Here is an 18,585-nt window from a genome sequence, read left to right as displayed (position 1 = left end):
TAAATAATAAATGATAAGCACAAGCTTAGATGTATTTTATGCTATTGTTATGCTTTCCTAATTAATTAAAAAAACAAAAACATTTGTTAATGTGGGAACCTAAAAAATGTTTGAAAATCTGAAATGTCATTTAAAAATTTAATACATATTTTATTGCATTTATATAATGCAAACATCTTCAGAGAAAAATCTATTACTTATGTTCTTGTTATAATAATCTTGCACAAATCTTATGCTTATGCCCAGTTGCAACCAACTGCTTAAGTTATGAAAGCCATTAGTTAAAGTTATATACTAACTATTGCTAAGGGTTTTTTTTTACTTAAAAGGTTTGTTGCAACTGTTGTGATGCTTGGATTATTTATTTATTTATTTTTTGTAGGGTTTTCTACACCTTATGATAGGAAACACAACAGGCATTTAAATTCAGTTCAGTTTTCTCCCATAAAAGTTTTGTAATTTATTAATATCTTGATAATAATCGTGATTAATCGCGCACATTTATCTTGTTTAACACGTTTATTTTGTCATCATTTACTATATCCAGCAAAGTAAACCATCAGATTGAAGGGTGATTCTCACAAAAGCCTTTTTCAAGGTAAATTTATGTTTTTCCAAAAAAAAAAAAAAAAGGACACCAAATAACACAATTATATAAGGGGTCCACATAATTCATACATTTATGCACACCAAAGCACACATGAATAAAATAAAATTACAGAAAAAAAAACTTTTTTCTCATTATTGTCCGGCATGCATGCATCATGATGCTCACGTGTACAGCGTCGGCCAATACTGAGCTGGCGTTCTTTAGATTTGTCCTAAAACGAATAGGAACATTACGATCAGCCATCATGACCGTTCTAATCGTCTGTCTGTAGATTACGAGATCCTTCATGTGACCGGCACTCTCCCCAGGAGCGATGGCTTCTGGAGAAGACCGAACATGTTCAAAAAGCAACAAAACAATGTTTTTGAGGAGAGATACCTGCGATTCATCTCTGTTCTGGGGAAGGTACAATGGAAAAAGCATACAGAAACATTCCACCGATAGAGGGCGCTGTTGTACATTTAATAACACAGCAGCCTGTTGCAGCAAAGCCTGAGTTAAGACAACCCTTAGTGATAATAAACTAAGTGTTTTTAATGTATGTAAAGGACTGTTGCAGCTGGGTACTTTCAGTTGATACTTGATTTAAAATATGTGTCTGGTTTCATAAACTGATTAGACTAGTCATACAAGTTAGTAATTTAGTTAAGACTGGTCATAGCTTTTTAAAGTCAACATAAAAAGGTAGATTGGTCTAATTTGAATCCAAAAAAGTAAGACTGATTACCCCTTGGTTAGACTAGTTCTTAAGACACAATCTTAACTGCCATGTTTATGCAACTGTCTGGCTGATATACTTTGCTATTTTATACATTACAGCTTGCTTTTGTAACTAAACATTATGATTACAACTATCAATTTTCAATCAGAAATTCAGAGCAAAAAATGAAGATTGATGGGTTTTAACTGTGTACGTGTGTGTGTTTAGGGTAACTTTGGCAGTGCTTTGTCGTTATAACCCATGGGGTGATAACACTGGAGATCTGGTTGCTGTCAAAGAACTTCAGTCTAAAGGCTGGAATACACTACACGAAACAAAAAAAACTAAATCAAAAGTGAAATGACCTGTCAGCACATATCAAACGAATATCAGATGTTTCTGGAGTGAATGTATAAAGCAGTATCTTTTCATGTCTTGTAACTTTCATGTCTTTCAGTTCCCTAAAACAAGCAGCATGTTTTTTTTTTTATCACACAAGGTGTGAAGTTATCAGCAAATGTTTCTAAAGCCAGAGAGAGAGACATATATATCTTTGAACATTTTTATCTGTTTTCAGTAAATAATACCTTGGGTATTGCAGGTTTGTGTGGATTTGAAGTCTCTTATGCTCACACTGTAAACCCTAATGCTCAAAATAATGAATTGGTTTGAGTAGGACAAACTTAAATTAAACAAATTAGTTCAGTCAAATTAACTTTTATGAGTATTTAGCACTTTCTTTTTCTTTCAAGTTCACAGAACTGATATATTTTAAGTAAACTGAAGTGTTTCATTGTTTTGAGTTTTATGAACTTATTTTTTTTTAATTTAGACGAACTTAAGTTTAACTGAAACTAGGCTGGGATTTCTATTTCCCAGCATGCTTTGCCCATAGCACTCGAAAGGGAGAGTAAATGCTATATAATGTTTTTTTGTTCAAGATTAATGTTAAGTGGGAGATTTAGTAGTGATTGATGTTTTGTTATGCTAATTTAGTAGAGTTTCTTTTAATGTGGGTTTTTGGGGCATGCGGCTTTGTTTGAGAGCAAGCATGTTAAATGCTTTATATTGCTGCACTCATTCAGCAAGTGCTATACCATGCTATTGTTAACATGTTGGTAAATTAATAAGTTAGCATTTTCTGAATTAGCTTGTTATAGCTAGCTATGTTTACACTAATAAAAATGTTGACATTGAAGTTAAATGTATGAATTAGTGTACTCAAACATTTCAAGTTAAGAACAATTAAAATGTATGAGTACAAAATAAAAATCTGCCAGTTCTGCTTACTTAAACTTTGAATTTCTTAACTTAAAGGGATAGTTCACCCAAAAATGAAAATTCTGTCATCATTTACTCACCCTTAGGTTGTTCCAAACCTGTGTAAATTTCTTTGTTCTGTTGAACACAAAAGAAGATATTTTGAAGATTGTGGGAAACTGAACAGTTTTGGAACACCATTGACTTCCATAGTATTATTATTTTTTTTTTCCTACTATGGAAGTCAATGGTGCCCCAATGCGGCCTGGTTACAAACTTTCTTCAAAATATCTTCTTTTGTGTTGAGCAGAACAAAGAAATGTATACAGATGTGGAACAACTTGAGGGTGAGTAAATGATGACAGAATTGTCATTTTTGGGTGAACTATCCCTTTAAACATTTGAAAACTGATCGCCTCAAATTTTTTGAGTTTTGCCAACTTAATTGGGTTTACAGTGCACTAAGGCTGCATTTATTTGATCAAAAATACAGTAAACCCTCAATATTGTGAAATATTACTAAAACTTTAAATAACTGTTTTCTATTTAAATATATTTTAAAATGTAATTTATTCCTGTGATGGCAAATCAGCAGCCAATAGAAATCTAGATTCAGCTTTGCCATCACAGGAATAAATTACATCATAAAATATATTCGAATAAAAAAAACAAACAAAACAGTTCTTTTAAAGGGGTCATATAATGCCATTTTTGTACAAGTTAATATGATTCTTTAGGGTCTAAATGAAAAGTTTATACTTAAATTAAAAATTCTCATTAGTATTGTAAGAAAACACTCATTTTACCTGGTCAAAAACAGCAGCAAGCCATTTCAGTGCATGTGTCTTTAAATGATAATGAGCTTTGCTCACCCCGCCCCTGTGGGGCGTTTTGACACAACACACGTGGAGTATTGCCTTGACAACAGCTGAGGGTATATTTTGGAGAAAGAATGGCAGCGGGAGTCTTGCAGGATGTAACAGTATTTTTCAGGTATTGTGTTACCATTCATCTTCATGCAGTAACAACTGTTACAACACGATTTTTTTTTTGACAGTACTTCTTAATCAGTAACAGACACCGTTATAAACCATCTACAAAAGTAAGCTTAGTGTAGTGTTACCACGTTAACTTTACCACCTGCGTACACAGTTTGTAATAACACAATAACAATAACGCGTTGTTCATTATAAACGTGGGATTATGAATTATATTGAGAACGTCGTACATAGAAAGCATGCCGTAATGTACCCTGAGTGTAAACTTTAGCCGCATTCATCGTGAAGCGTGCAAGCGATTTGCAAAGATTAATATAAAGGTTAATAAAACGTTACACTCACTTCTTCTGGAGGTGCAGCAGGAACACGAATAGTTGGTACTTTTTTCAGGAGCAGCTTCTTAGCAAAACCTGCTTTATACTGACCCTCGTTTATAAAGCAGTCTGGTGAGAAATGATTCGCGCAAACATGAAAGCATTGACGTTGATCGGGGGGAATATTCCCTTCTAAAACAAAACTCAGCCTCTGCGTCTCCAGCGGTTCGGATTTAGGAACATCAAAATGACTGCTGCGTTCGTTATTACACCACAATCGCTTAGACGCCATTCTGCTCCAGCGTATCAACAATGGCGGACTATGATGACAGCTCGCTCAGGGCGGGTCTGTGTTGAAACGCTGCTGTCAATTAACAATCGTGGGAGGGGCGTCCGACCGTGTGACGTCACACGGTCAGACGGCTTGATTTGAGACGGGGAAAACATATAAGGAGATTAAAAAAAAACACTGGATGGATTTTTATCATTATAGGATGGTTGTGTACAGGCACTGCCAACACACATTTCAGTACAATCAACTTGTAAAAGTGCATGTACCATTATATGACCCCTTTAAATTTTAATATTTCACAATATTACTGTTTTTACTGTATTTTGATCAAATAAATGCAGACTTGGTGAGCATTAGAGACATCTATGAAAAACTATATATATATATATATACATACACACACACACACACAAAGACACTATATATGGTCATGGCTCTTTATACACACACACACACACAAAGACACTATATATAGTATATATATGGTAATCGCTCTTTAAAGACTGGACAGGTTCACTTCAGGAAGCCACACCAAATGATGTCAGCTAGTCATACGCCTAGCATCACAGAGGGCACTCAGAGCATGCATCATGGACGGACGCCAGGCAACACTTCATGCATGCACTCAGAATTTGTCTGAGAGTCAAGCGACTTGCATCACCTGAAATTAGTTATATTTTCCCCATAATCATGTGTAACTGAGTTAATACGTTACAAACTTGTTCAAGAGACTACAGTAATAAAGAGTTGTGATTTGTTCAGATTACACTTTCCCAGCAATTACAATGAATGAGGCTTTCAAGCTTCAGCATAAAAAAAGCAAAAGCACCATAATTGTCACATAAAAGTCCTTATGACTTGTTTTATATCTTCTGAAACAGACCAAAATGCTAGTAAGTTGAACCCGAGAACCGAATAAGCCCAATTTGTGAACAAACCTATAAATTGAAAAGATCTGATTTAAAAGAACAATTAATTTGCGAATCCCAAGTTGAGAACTTCCCTAATGAAAGAAATGCATTTGAACAATTGGCGCACTATGTTAATTTGCTAAAAGTACACATTTATAGCCTACTCTTAAACAATACCTGCTATTGGCTACAACTGTGCAACTAAGTGCAAATAGCCTACTTCACGAGTCTTGCAATAAATAGCATCTCTTACAAAAATAAGTATACTTCAGGTTCATGTTAAAGGGATAGTTCACCCAAAAATGAAAATTTGATGTTTATCTGCTTACCCCCAGGGCATCCAAGATGTAGGTGACTTTGTTTCTTCAGTAGAACACAAATGATGATTTTTCAACGGAAGTGATGTCTCGCACTCATTGAAGTATAAGCGCAAGACATCACTTCCATCATCAGAACGCGTTTTCAGACCTCACCAACCGGATGCGCAAGGCAGCTGGACATAGTGGTGTTTTAGAGGTGAAAAATGATATAAATACTGTTCGGTTTCTCGCATATACTTCAATGAGTGCGAGACATCACTTCCGTTGAAAAATCATCATTTGTGTTCTACTGAAGAAACAAAGTCACCTACATCTTGGATGCCCTGGGGGTAAGCAGATAAACATCAAATTTTCATTTTTGGGTGAACTAACTTTTAAGTATACTTAAGTAAAGTTTAAGTATATATTTTTTAAATATACTAATATCAATGTACTAGTATACTTGTAATTGTACTATTTTAATATACTTGTGACTAAATTGGCCCACTTTTTAGTATATAAAAGTATAAGTGTAACAGTAGTAAACTGAGTACACAACTAGTTTACAACATTTTTAATTTGTTTGCAACCATACTACAAGTGAACAAACAGGTATACTGATAGTTTACTAGTTAAATACTTGTAGCACATTTATAGTTTCTGAAAGTATACTTTGAAGTATACTCAGTAAACTACTAGTTTAGTAGTTTTATACTTGTAAGTTTTCTTTAAGTGAACTTAACATCATACTTATAATTTACTATTTATATATTATTTTTGCACTTTAGGTATATTGCTATGTTCGATATTTAGGTATTCATTTTTACTTGAAATATACCTTTAACTGTACTTTAAGTAGAAGTAAAATTTACTTGAAGTAAATTCCCATAACACTTTATTTTACAGTGTCCTTGTTACACATTACATGTAGTTACTATTGTAATTACTATAAATTGTGCATAATTAAATGCAACTAACCATAAACTACACCCTAATCCTAACCCATAAGTACATATACATCTGAATACATATACATCTGAATATATCTGTTTTCTTTATAAAAAATAAATTTATGAGACAGTATGTAACAATGTGGGGAAAAAATATTTAATAGGCTACTCAATCAAAAGAGTAAACACAACTACAAGCCAAGTATACTTCGATTACTTTTAATTATATCTCAATCAAAAGATTGAGTACAGGCCATAGACCAAATATACTTTTCTGTCAGTCAAGTATACTTAAGTGTAAGTATATTTCTGACATAAAAAGTAGACTGAAAGAATGCTTTCTTATGTTAAAAAAGAGGTTAGTTTAAAAGTTTAAAGAGTTTAAAAGAAGTATACTAATAGCACACTTGAATAAACTTTTTTTGTTAGGGATGCAACGCTACTTGCACATATGTGCACCTTTTGACATGACCGACCTGAGTTCAAATCCACCTTTTCCCTATACTTCGGGAAGTGCAGATTTGCACTTAGCTTCAGCCAAAACCAATGTCACACCCTGCTAAACAATTTAGAGAGAAGAGCTTTAAAGAACTGAATTCAATATGGAGGAGTGAGATAAAGATTTGTGCATTTAATCTCATGAACTATTATTGTAATAGAACAATAAACATGCTTTCTGCTATTGATGTCTATTACGGGCTAAATTGTTCACTGGGAACAAAGAATTGTTTTTTTCCCCATGTAATTAAGCTGGGGAGTTGAATTCTTGATATGTTTAAGTAGTTAAATGCTTGACTTGATTTTCTAAAAGCCCATTCATGCTCAAGTCATACCTGCAAACTCCAAAGTGGTGAAAAAGGTGACATGTTTACAAGGTAAATATAGTAGGGGGGTGTGGGGGCATCCTCCCCTATGAGAAAATTTTCGTGATTTTAACATATAAACTAAGCATTCTGGTGCACTCCCACAAGAAAATAAATGGAAAAAACAACATTTGCTTCAAGTAAAAAAAAAAATAATAATAAAAAAACATTTATTGACACGGGCTGGGCATTGACACAAATTTCACAGTTGGATTCAATTTTGATTCAGAAGCTTGCGATTTGATTACCTTCAATTCAATATTGATTAATTTGGGGCCTATCAGGTACAGTACATGGCAAATTTCCTCAAAGAAAAAATATCTCTCAACTAATGCTGTAAACTATACAGGGAGCAACAGCTGGTACATTATTATAATATTAAAGGTTCAAATTAATCAATTTGTAAGCTACTTACATATTTACCCATAAAGAAGTTTTTATAATAACGTTGTTATAATACATTTTTAATGACATAATTATGCTTCTACTCGTTTTTAATACTGTTTCTACTCGTTTTTATACATTTAAATGGTGGCCGTCATAAAACGGTTTTATACATTCAGTATTGAAGCACATGTTAAGTACATGAATATGCAATGGCCTATAGTCACAGTGGATATATATCAAAATGCTCCTCTCTAAGTTCATTTTTGTAGCTGACTAAACTGTTTTTTGACATTGAACGGCTTTTCTGAGGTAAATGTTACAGTAAATGTGACATTTTTACAAGCTATTTTATTGGTGTTTTTCCGCGGTTGAAACAATGATTGATCGATTAACATTCCATATGAAATGATATGGATTTCAGTAAGTTGTACTGGATCTTTCAACATACCTTCGGTAATCATTGATCCTACGTCCATTCATGTATATTTTGTGTTGTAAAGCGGAAGAGATGATCAGTTCACGTGCGCTCTGCCTCTGTTTGAACTGAAGCGCTACAGCGATGTGTCAGTCACACAGAGCGCCAAAAAAGATCACGACAGCTCGAGAGACGTTTATGGTCTCACTCCAGTCTATGGGAAAGTAGCCCATTTTCGATTTATTGCAGGTATGTCAAGTGTTAAAGGGTTAGTTCACCCAAAAATGAAAATTCTGTCATTAATTACTCACCCTCATGTCGTTCTAAACCCGTAAGACCTTCGTTCATCTTCGGAGCACAAATTAAGATATTTCTGATGAAATCCAAGGGGTATCTGACTCCTCCATAGACAGTGATTTAACCACCACTTTAAAGGTCCAGAAAGGTACTAAAGACATTGTTAAAATAGTCCATGTGACTGCAGTGGTTCAACCTTAATGTTACGAAGCAACGAGAATAGTTTTTGAGGGCAAAAACAAAACATAAACAGCGTAGGAGAATGACACAAGAGAAGATATTGTTGAATAAAGTCGTTATTTTTTTTTTGTTTTTAATAAAAACCCTTTAATAACTGCAGAACCACTGCAGATTATTTATTAACTAAACATCTAAATAGATCTAACCTCTGGTTTTGCAGGTTTTCACTTTTACCAGGAAACAACCTGAGAACTTGTTTTGCTTTCAGCAGGCGCAATTAGATGTTCTTGTATTTACTTTTCAGCTGAATGACATGTACTGATTGTAATGAATAACTGATAATTATGATATCAATCTTGTCAGTATTCCACCCAAGAAAGACAAAATAGAACATTGTGTACTAAGTGAAAATAATGACAAAACTGCTATAAAGAACATAATTTGTTTTACTAAGATTTACTTGCTAATTATTAAATGGCATGGATGTAAGGTAAAAAATAAAGTTAGTAAAAAATAAGTTATTGCAAAAAAAAAAAAAAAGTATAATAAAAATTAGGCTAAATCACAGACAGCACAAAGAAACACTTATAAATTAGGGAAATGAGGGAAAAAGAGGAAACCAAATATTTTCAAAGGTTTGACATTGGGAATCTGCAAAAAACAAAAATCCCCATATTTTACCATCTTTGATGGTTCTTCAGTGTTGTGTAATGTATCCAGTCTTCATAGATAAAAATAAAGAAGTTTGGCTCAAGTAAGTCATGAAAAATATGCAAGTAAAAGTATTAATATATTTATAATACATCGATATGAAAAGTAGCCTACAAGCAATTTTATAAATAACAGCTGTGGTCGCAAGTTCCGTCGATGCTTTGGGGAAACGCAGCCCTGAACGATTCAGTGAGTTTTCTACTTCAGTGGATCTCTGGTGGTGCATATAAAAAGACAAAGCAAACAAAGAGAACAAAGACACATCTAAACGACACCATGAGTAAACGTAAACTGTACAGCATTTTATAACTATTTGACCTTTGAAGTTGGTATTTGCTGTTATCAATAAAAACGTTTCTAGAAAAGGCGGGAGAGGTCTGTCACATTAATAAACTTTATCACATCAAAACGTAGGCTATCAAAATAATTGTATATCTTATATCTAAAATTTGAAGACATACATTAAGGCTTACTTGAACAGAGACTTCTCTTTAAAAATCATTTGTATCTTGCGATTCAGGGTGCGTTCACACTTATAGATCGGTTCGTTTGGTTCATTTGGTCCGGACCAAAAAAGAAAGAAAAAACATTTAGTCCTGGTCCGATTAGCGTTCAGATTGGCAATTTTATCACCGAACCAAAAGATACCGAACCTAAAGGCATAGGGATACATTCACAACCTGATTGGTCGGATTTTATGATGTATTGCCTATTTTGAGAAGGAATTTACCAAACATCCAAAACAATGCTGTGTGCTGAGGTAAATGCGCTCGTTGTGTGTGTATAGCCTGCATATGCTGGTATTTTGGCCAGCTGGGAACTCGTGAAGAGCTTATAAAATGTGTAAAGGAGTCAAAACAGCGGCAGGAATTCCGATTTATTTCTTTGTTGGAAGGGTGTAATGTTAAATGCAAGTGTAGTTTTAATGTTGTCTTTGTAAATATTCACTTTCCCATATGGCCACGGAGGAGAATCGGAGGGTCACATTCAGCGGACAGATACCCTTTTTACGGTCTATGATAGACAATGACACACTGGTTTTTTTGGGGGGGGGGGGTTTTGTATTTATTTAAACAAATGACAACCAAAATCAAACCCATAAAAGCTCGTGAACAGTTCTGAAGTGGCTGTGTGCAAGTTATACTCATTCACAAACCGGGTGAGAGTAATACTCGCAAATGTTACACCAAAATAAAATACAACACTTTCAAAAACACTCAGCTATGTGATTATTTTATTGAGTGATAGGGGTTAAATCAGTGACATTATTAGATTTGATATACAGCGTCTTCCCGTCACCTCCTCAACCTCCTTCCCTTAGTGTGTTTTTATACGTATAAAAGGCAACAATTGTATTACACCGTCCAGTTATTTCTTTGAACGATGTGAGCTCATGTTGCAATTCTCGATTCAGCATAAATGATCCACAATGACGACATTTTTCACAATCACGACAGAAAATCAAAAATACTGCCCTAACGTCACTAGCAGAAAGGCAGCGCGATATAAACAAACCAAACTAGAACTGAACACGGCGTGACGGCAGCTTCACATTCTCTATATCTACCTCCTCGATGGCAGGAAAGTCTTTCAATTCAGTGGAAAAGTCTCTCCACTTCATAACATAAAGATCACGTCCAACATATGTTGTGATTTTCTGTTTATACCTTTCTAAACCAGCACAGAAAGGACTTTTCTCCATCTCTTCCATTCTAATTTTCACTGCTTGCCCTCCACCGGTATTTCGCGCGTCACCAGAACCACGTGATTGCAAACAACCTATTAATAATTCAGACGAACCGTTTGAATTTGCGAACCGCTTTGAATCAAAAGAACTGAAATGATCAAAAGATTCGACTCAAACGATTCTCGCATTCAGCTCATATTTCCTGCTATTGTTTCTTGGTTTCTTGCAGTCGCAAATGTAACAAAAGCGTCTGGAGAAATGTATGAGATTAACAGTATTAAGTTTCTCCTCAAAACGAATCAGAATCAGAAAGAGCTTTATTGCCAAGTATATTTAAATGAATTTGTTCCTTGTATGTCCAAACATACTGGACAATAAAGCAACAACGAGTAAAGTAAAACACAATATACTGTACTCATAAATATAAAAAAAAAAAGCGAAAACCATCCGAAAACTCATAATTAGCCCACAAGCCTATTTGTACTTTGTTACAGTACATCACTGTACTTCTTAAAACATTCAGAGGTGTAAAAACCTTAATTTTCTTTTGCAGCAGTCATTTAATGCATAGACTGTGTGTGCAAGTGAATGGCACTTCGTACACTTAATTAACTATCCTGCTAAAATTAGATTTAAAACAGGAAAGATATAAATATTTCTGTCTCTATATCTGGAGAAGCACTCTCTGATTATTTAAAGGCAAGTATAAAAACCATGAAGACTACAGCTACTACTGCTGAGAAAGAAATCAGCCACCCTCTTCATTTCAGATAAAGTGCAATACACCACATCATTTATTTGAAAAGTGACATTGGTAAAACCCGGTGTAGAAAAAAGTTAATTCATTTAAAAACATTTAATTGAAAACAAGCTTGATCACATCAACTCAGCAAGCTATTATGTTTCCCTTTAAAATTAATCACACACCCTGTTCTTTTGTTTAGGATTCTCTAAAAAGCAGAATTTGTCTTTCCACATTGCAAATGTGGGTTTTGTATTTCATTCCACATCACAAAAATCATGTGCGGCAGAAATCTGTGGACTAAAATGATTTCTCTGTAATAGCAAGGGTGAAATTTGTCGATGTCCCCAGGTGGGACATGCAGACCAGCAGTTCTTACACCAAAGTGGGACGTAGGTTTGAGGCCAGCCTTTTCCAAACACATTCCCATGTAAACATCATCAATGGGCAATAGAATTATAGAGTGAGACATTTTGTAGATTGTTCTGGCCGTGAAGCCGGAGAGAAGAAAGCCTCCTCCGCCACAGTACGGAGGATAGCTCTCAGACTCCTGAACCTGCACAGGGACATAGTATTTACTTGAAGACTGTCTAATAGGCCCTACGTTCTGGATGAGGTGCCCGGTAAAGAGATGTTTACTTCCATCATTGTCCTCTTGACCTTGAAGATACTCAACCATGTTAAACGTATTGGCAAAGATGTCATCGTCCCCGTTTAAGAGAAATCTTGCATTTGGGCACCATCTTTCCATCCACTCTAAGAAAAGGATCTGCTTCAATGTGAGGTTAAAGAACGAATCATTGAAGTCCCACTGCAAAATGTCCTTGTTCTCATTGTTCTCCAGCCTCAATAGCTTATTCAACCTGCGCTTCTCATAGCCAGTTTTTGTTGTTCCGATTATGAAGACTCTACGGATCCACACACCTTTGTACAGTCTTTCCTTAGCCCATGTTTTCCGCAGGACTTCTCGTCGATCGTAGTTTTCTGGAGAACTCTTGATGACCAGCAGAAGAAAGACATCTGCAGAGTTCAGGGGTCCGCCACACTTATCAGGCTGGTCAAGCAGCATGGGAAACTTCCTACAGTGTCGGTAAAGCAGGAAATCTTGGATATGACCTGGCAGAGTAGAAAATCCTGTCACATTATAAGCAGACGTATTCTGCTGACATCGTGAAAAAAAAGGCTGGGGAGTTTCAGATCTGAGCAAATCGGTTTCATGACGGAGCATCTCATCTGTGTCTTTGCTATTCAGTGTCACGTCGTCTTCAGTGTCATTTTTGTTCATGATAATGAAGAGGCACACAACACCTATGAGAATTAATGCTATTGTCTCATTTTTCTTTCTCATCTTCGTACCTGTTTAAGAACAGAGACACAATTCACAGTATGAGCACAAAAGTTCACTCAACAAGGTTTTTCCAGACCCAGTCACAAAATCTTAATTCGAGGCTGTCCATGAAACTGAATTTATGAAAGGGATAGGTCAGCAAAAAAATGAAAATTCTGTCATTTACTCACAAGAAGATATTGTTTTATATATATATATGTGTGTGTGTGTGTGTGTGATTATATAAAGTATTTTATAAAGGTTTTTGTTGATTATTGTTTGGAATAATACACAGCACAAATGTGTATATAAAATATCTTCTTTCTACTGGAGGGTGGATTTACAGTCCCTCTTTTATTATATAATGTATTGAAAATCATTACATGTCATTTCGAACTGCTGTATGAGACATGTGAAAGACAGCTGTGTTGTCGTGAAGGTCATGAAGGTAACAACGTATTACATGCAGCCACTAAGGCATTTGGGAAAAAAAAAGTAGTTTTCATGTTCTGTTCCAGTGAAATCCTGACAAAAACTCAGCCTCAGTGTGTCAAAGATAATGACTTTAAATAACCTCATTTGCATAAAGAACAGAATATCATGGTTGGATGCTGCCAGAATGGGCTATATGCACGGAGCGTTCTTTAGAACTTCCGCAATAATATAAGATAGCTCGAAAACTTCCAGTGATATGTAATTTGCTGGTGTGTTCAGCATCAGTAGTGCAGTACTTATTTTATAATCAGAATATAGTCACTTAAATAGTCAGCCATAGCATTAATTTAGTTATTCAAACGTAAGACAGCATAGAAAATAAATAAATAAAAAAGTTCCTCCTCGGCTAAATTCAATTCGACCATCAGTTTTCACACTTTCGTGTGAAAAAAAGCATCAGAAATTAAATATTTATAATGCACTTTAGAATAAATTGAATAAAATGTGTGTTTTTACAAGTGTGCCGAAATCAAGATCTTGCGCTGTAAGCTGACAGCTGCCGTAATTACAAAGGGAAAGCATGGTGCTCGCTTTCTGTGTAATTCATCCACAAGAAGTTTTTTTCATAAGATTTTGTGAGTACTTCATACTTCACATTGACAAAATGTAAACCTAGTTGTTTTATAAAGTTTAATATTTAGTCAAAAACGAAACGAATTGAAAAACGATTAGAGGAAATGGCTGATAGGCTATATGCGCAAATAAATGCTACTCTGCCACCACCTGCTGGTTATAGTGGTAATTATTGTCTTTTTTATTTTTAAATAAGTGTTTTACATTTTGAAACGTTCGGTTTTACAATGGGGACAATCTCAGAAGGATGAACAAATAATGTTTGTGGTCATCACATTAAAAATAACATTTGAAGTGCTGGGGGGAAAAAATGCGCGTGCGTGTCTAATTACAGACATGGCGTTTTTTAAATGGTCCCAATAGCTTCGTCTTTATTGCAATCAATAAAACTGGTTTATTGGCAAATTAGGTAAATGTGATAACTGCATTAAAATACGAATACAACATTAAAAAGTCAACCACTGATGGTTTTGTGTCGATGTACAGCGAGTACAGAATGAACAGCTAACAGTTCACCGAAAATGCCCGAGCAGCCTTAACGACAACCAGGAAGTAACCATGCATATAGCCCATTATCTGTACTGTTAACCAGTAGGAATTGCGTAAACTGATTATCCATATGTTTATCCAAACTATATTTCTGTATCCTAAGTTACTTTAAGGCTGGATCTTCTTACTCATTTTTCTACATCTTATGGAAGTGTGAAGAACCGCAGCATTTCCAGTTTAGAGCATTACAAGTTTACAGGGCAAACATTGCTTATCATCAATAATCCAAGATTTGTTTTTGGGAAAACAACATGATATATATGGCCAGATGATATGAAAACTATGTTTCTCGGCTGGATAAAGCAAACCAGCTTCTTGCTATGAAAGCTTTGATGAATGAGGATTGCAATCAAAGTAAAGACGACTGCGGTGACGTACAGAAGTATGCGTGAGTCCGTTATATTGATGCGCAAACAAATCATGTGTGAGTGCTCTCGACGAACTGATCGCACATTGTATTTATGCACAGACACATTTCAGTACATTCAAGTTGTTTTCACACACATTCAGGATAATGTTTGGATTTGTCCTATGTATGTTGCTGTGTACTTCGTATATATGCAGGTCAAGGCGGTTGGTTTAGGTTCAGTATCACAACTTGACTTGTCTAAAATGTAAACAAGCTTTGCTTATATAGTATACTATACACTGTGATTATACACAAGATAAATGGTGTATGCTTAATTTCACGATAAATGTGTGATTAATCTATTGACAGCCCAAATATATATATATATATATATATATTTTTTTTTTTTTTTTTTTTTTTTTTTTTCCCACAGGATAACTTTATTGTGTCCTTCACAAAGATGGATCTGCCCGATTCCAGCCTTACCGAAGAACCCCCAGATCACCAAATCTCATAGTGGGTTCAAGATAATGTTGGTTGTAGGCCTCTCCAGGTCTCTGTCTAACCATTAGAGGACCAGGTGTTTGGGCAAAACTGAAAACTGGACTCATTAGGAAGATTGGTCTTTGTGAAGGATGTAATACTCAAACCACGTACAAAATTATCCTGTAAGAAAAATTGCTTATAACGAGGTTAGTTGTTCAGGACAGAAGGAGACAGGACGAGCCGGCGAACGTTTCACACAACTTTAATAATCATAAAATAAACAAACACAAAACTAAAAGTGGCTGCCCTTCACGGATGACACACATAAACAAAAAATAGCATAAAGTTCAGGCCTAGTCCTCTCTCGTCCTTCACTGTCGTCGCTCCTCCTTTTATGCTCCTCCATGAAAAACTTGAGACCTGTGCTGCACGCACATTAACCCTGGAGGCACCGGCCTCGTCCACACTTATATTTAACAGTGTTGTTTTAGCCAAAACCAATCTTTGATTATTGATGTTTAGGTTATCCTGAAAGAAAACTTGCCTTATTTTGCTCTGACAATGTTCCCCAACTTGAGGTTGGTTTTTCCAGCAGGACAATGCTCCATGCCACAGAGCTAGGCCAATAAAGGTGTGGATGGAGGACCACCAGATCAAGACCCTGTCCTGGCCAGCCCAATAAACTTGTTTTCATTGCATTATTTGAAGTCTGAAAACATGGTATTTTCAGTTGTTATTTTCTGCAAATAAATGCTTTAATGACAACATTTTTATTTGAAATTGGGAAGAAACACAAACTGCTAATTTTGCAGTGGTTTCTCAATTTTTCCAGAGCTATAGCCCTATAGCCTATATATATAGGGTGAATTCAGGGTGACTGGAACACTTTTTGCCATTGAGATGACTTGAATCTTAATTCATCCTATTGTATATTATTATTTTTGTCACTACAGTTACACATTCTTCTCAATGCGTTATTCTGATAATAAGGTCAATATTCAGGTCAAAGCATGAGTGCTTAGCAAACAGTTGCACACCACTGATAAGAGCAGCAACGTAAGTAAGATTTCAAAAACAACACATTCCAGTGCCAGATGGCCTCTTATCTAACAAACGAACAAAATGAATGCTCTGCTAGTCAACTGGAGATGTTTCATGTGTAGTCTATTAGGTAGGCTACATCCGTGCCGCAAGATGTTTCAAAGGTGGTATGGACAATATCGACCCTGGCAAAAGCGGTGGGGATCGACATGTCTGTCCCACCAGAAAATTATGCCCATGATCAAAATGCTATTTTAAACTCAGTTAACTTGCAGTGTTGGTCTATTGGCAATAAATGCCTTTACATCAGTCTGACTGATGAAAAATCATCAATTATAGGCTGGTTGCACAAATTCCTCAGACTAAGTTCATCTAATTTTCTTTTAAAAGACTACTCATATCTTTTTACATTACATAAAAAGATTGGTCTAATTTGAGTTTGAAGGCTCATTACCCATCGGCTAACTGCTAGTTGGTCAGACTATTAAGAGTTATTAAGTTATTAAGAGTTATTAAGACAGTTAACATAGTGGCATTTATGCCAGTGTTTCGCAACCTTTTTGTTCTAGTTTTGATAAGTAAAAATTCCCATGGCACACCACTATGCACTAAAACAACAAAATTGAACAAACATGCATTACTTCAATTGGCATTTTAAAACTGGATATTATATTAAAAGTGGTGCTCACATTTAATGTGAAACTTGAGCTCAAGTCAGGTAGGAACACAATAAGGTTATATATGATGTTGATGATGATGATTTAACAACAAATTTACTTATCATCACTGCTGGGCGGAAACCTAGTATTATTATTTTTTTTTAAATAATTAAGCAGTGTCATCAAATGTGGTATTGTGGCTTTATATATGTCAAACATGTGCATGTGTCATTATAATATTAAATTTTACGAAAATCAAGCTCAGATGGAGTTGCGAGGTTTTTGATCAGCGAATGACATATCTTGTCTGTCACTGGAATAGCCGCATCTGAGACATTAATGCTGCATTCCAGGCAGGTTTTTGAGCCCGTAAGTCACAACTTGAAACCACGATTCACGGGTAGAAGGTTGGAAAAACGGGTTGGGTTACGGGTTGCCTGGAACGAGTGCATCGCATTCGCATTATACGTTTTCATAAATTTACAGGTTATAAAATTTATTGTAGCTAGCTATATGGGCGCTCAGTTTTTCTTGTTTTTGAATACATTTGGACAAAATCTCATGATATAACAGAAGAAGCGGAATATTTAAAACAGTAACGTTAGCATATTGGCTACAACTAGGCTAGATAATAGATGGAAGGTTAACTGGGTTTAAATGTATTTTTCTAAAGGTATGAACCATTTCTAATCGACCTGAAAATCAGAATAACACACTTTTTAATAGCAGTGTGGAAACTTAACCAATCTTTTCTCTTTAACTGGAAACACTGTTTTTGCATACAGGCTAAATAACGCCGCTCAAATTTTGAGGTAGGCCTATTTGAATTCGGTTAAGTCCGACGTGACGTAGCAGCTCTTCCGGGTCCGAACGCTCATACCACAAGAAAACAACAAATGGTGCTAATATACACACATGATGTGGTGCAATACTACCAAAAAAGTATAATCATAACCTTTATCTCCATACCAAAATCCAAGATGGCCAGACAGTGATTCATCTTATAAATCGTTAAAATATTAATGTCTGTGACGCTGTGAGCACGGACGGAGACTGTTGTGTAGACTGTAAGTATTTTAAATGCATTTTAAAGCATTTTTAAACTGTTAAATGTTTCATATGAATAAATAGCGCTCATAAACGGCCATCAAGATGGAACTCTCAAGTGAAACGAGCCGGGGAACGGCGTTGGACCCAGAAACGGCGTTCCTTACGTCACTACTTAATTAGTAGATTAGCCTTAGGGTGACCACCCGTCCCGCATTTTGTGGGACAGTCCCGAAATTGTGAGCTTTGTCCCGCGTCCCACAAGACTTAAGTAGTGTCCCGCATTTCATTTATGTCTGTATTTATATATATATTATATATATATATATATATATATATATATATATAAAATCAAAGCTGCCCGAACTGATGATTTAAAGCATGTAATCATCCATCCTGATGTTAAATATTTCCAACAAACATGCGCCGAATGGTCGATCACC

The 18,585-nt window shown here is 35.4% G+C and overlaps 1 protein-coding gene across 8 annotated transcripts in view; it reads right to left on the bottom strand.

Annotated features, from left to right (window-relative positions):
* Positions 1 to 18,585, bottom strand: part of LOC127517634 (N-acetyllactosaminide beta-1,3-N-acetylglucosaminyltransferase 3-like) — a 133,653-nt gene that overhangs the window by 91,930 nt on the left and 23,138 nt on the right. The window contains exon 11 of one of the 8 annotated variants that reach the window (XM_051903550.1): positions 12,173 to 12,972. The exons of 4 other annotated variants lie outside the window; for them this stretch is intronic. In XM_051903550.1, the coding sequence (XP_051759510.1) occupies positions 12,173 to 12,972 (800 nt within the window). Of the gene's footprint in view, positions 1 to 10,404; positions 12,973 to 18,585 lie in introns of those variants that run through there. 3 more of the 8 variants (XM_051903551.1, XM_051903554.1, XM_051903553.1) reach the window with 3 other exon arrangements.

The sequence above is a fragment of the Ctenopharyngodon idella genome, chromosome 8, assembly GCF_019924925.1.
Source record: "Ctenopharyngodon idella isolate HZGC_01 chromosome 8, HZGC01, whole genome shotgun sequence".
In the NCBI taxonomy this organism is placed as follows: domain Eukaryota; kingdom Metazoa; phylum Chordata; class Actinopteri; order Cypriniformes; family Xenocyprididae; genus Ctenopharyngodon; species Ctenopharyngodon idella.
Note: the sequence above shows the minus strand (reverse complement) of the source record. Positions and strands in the feature narration are given on the sequence as shown.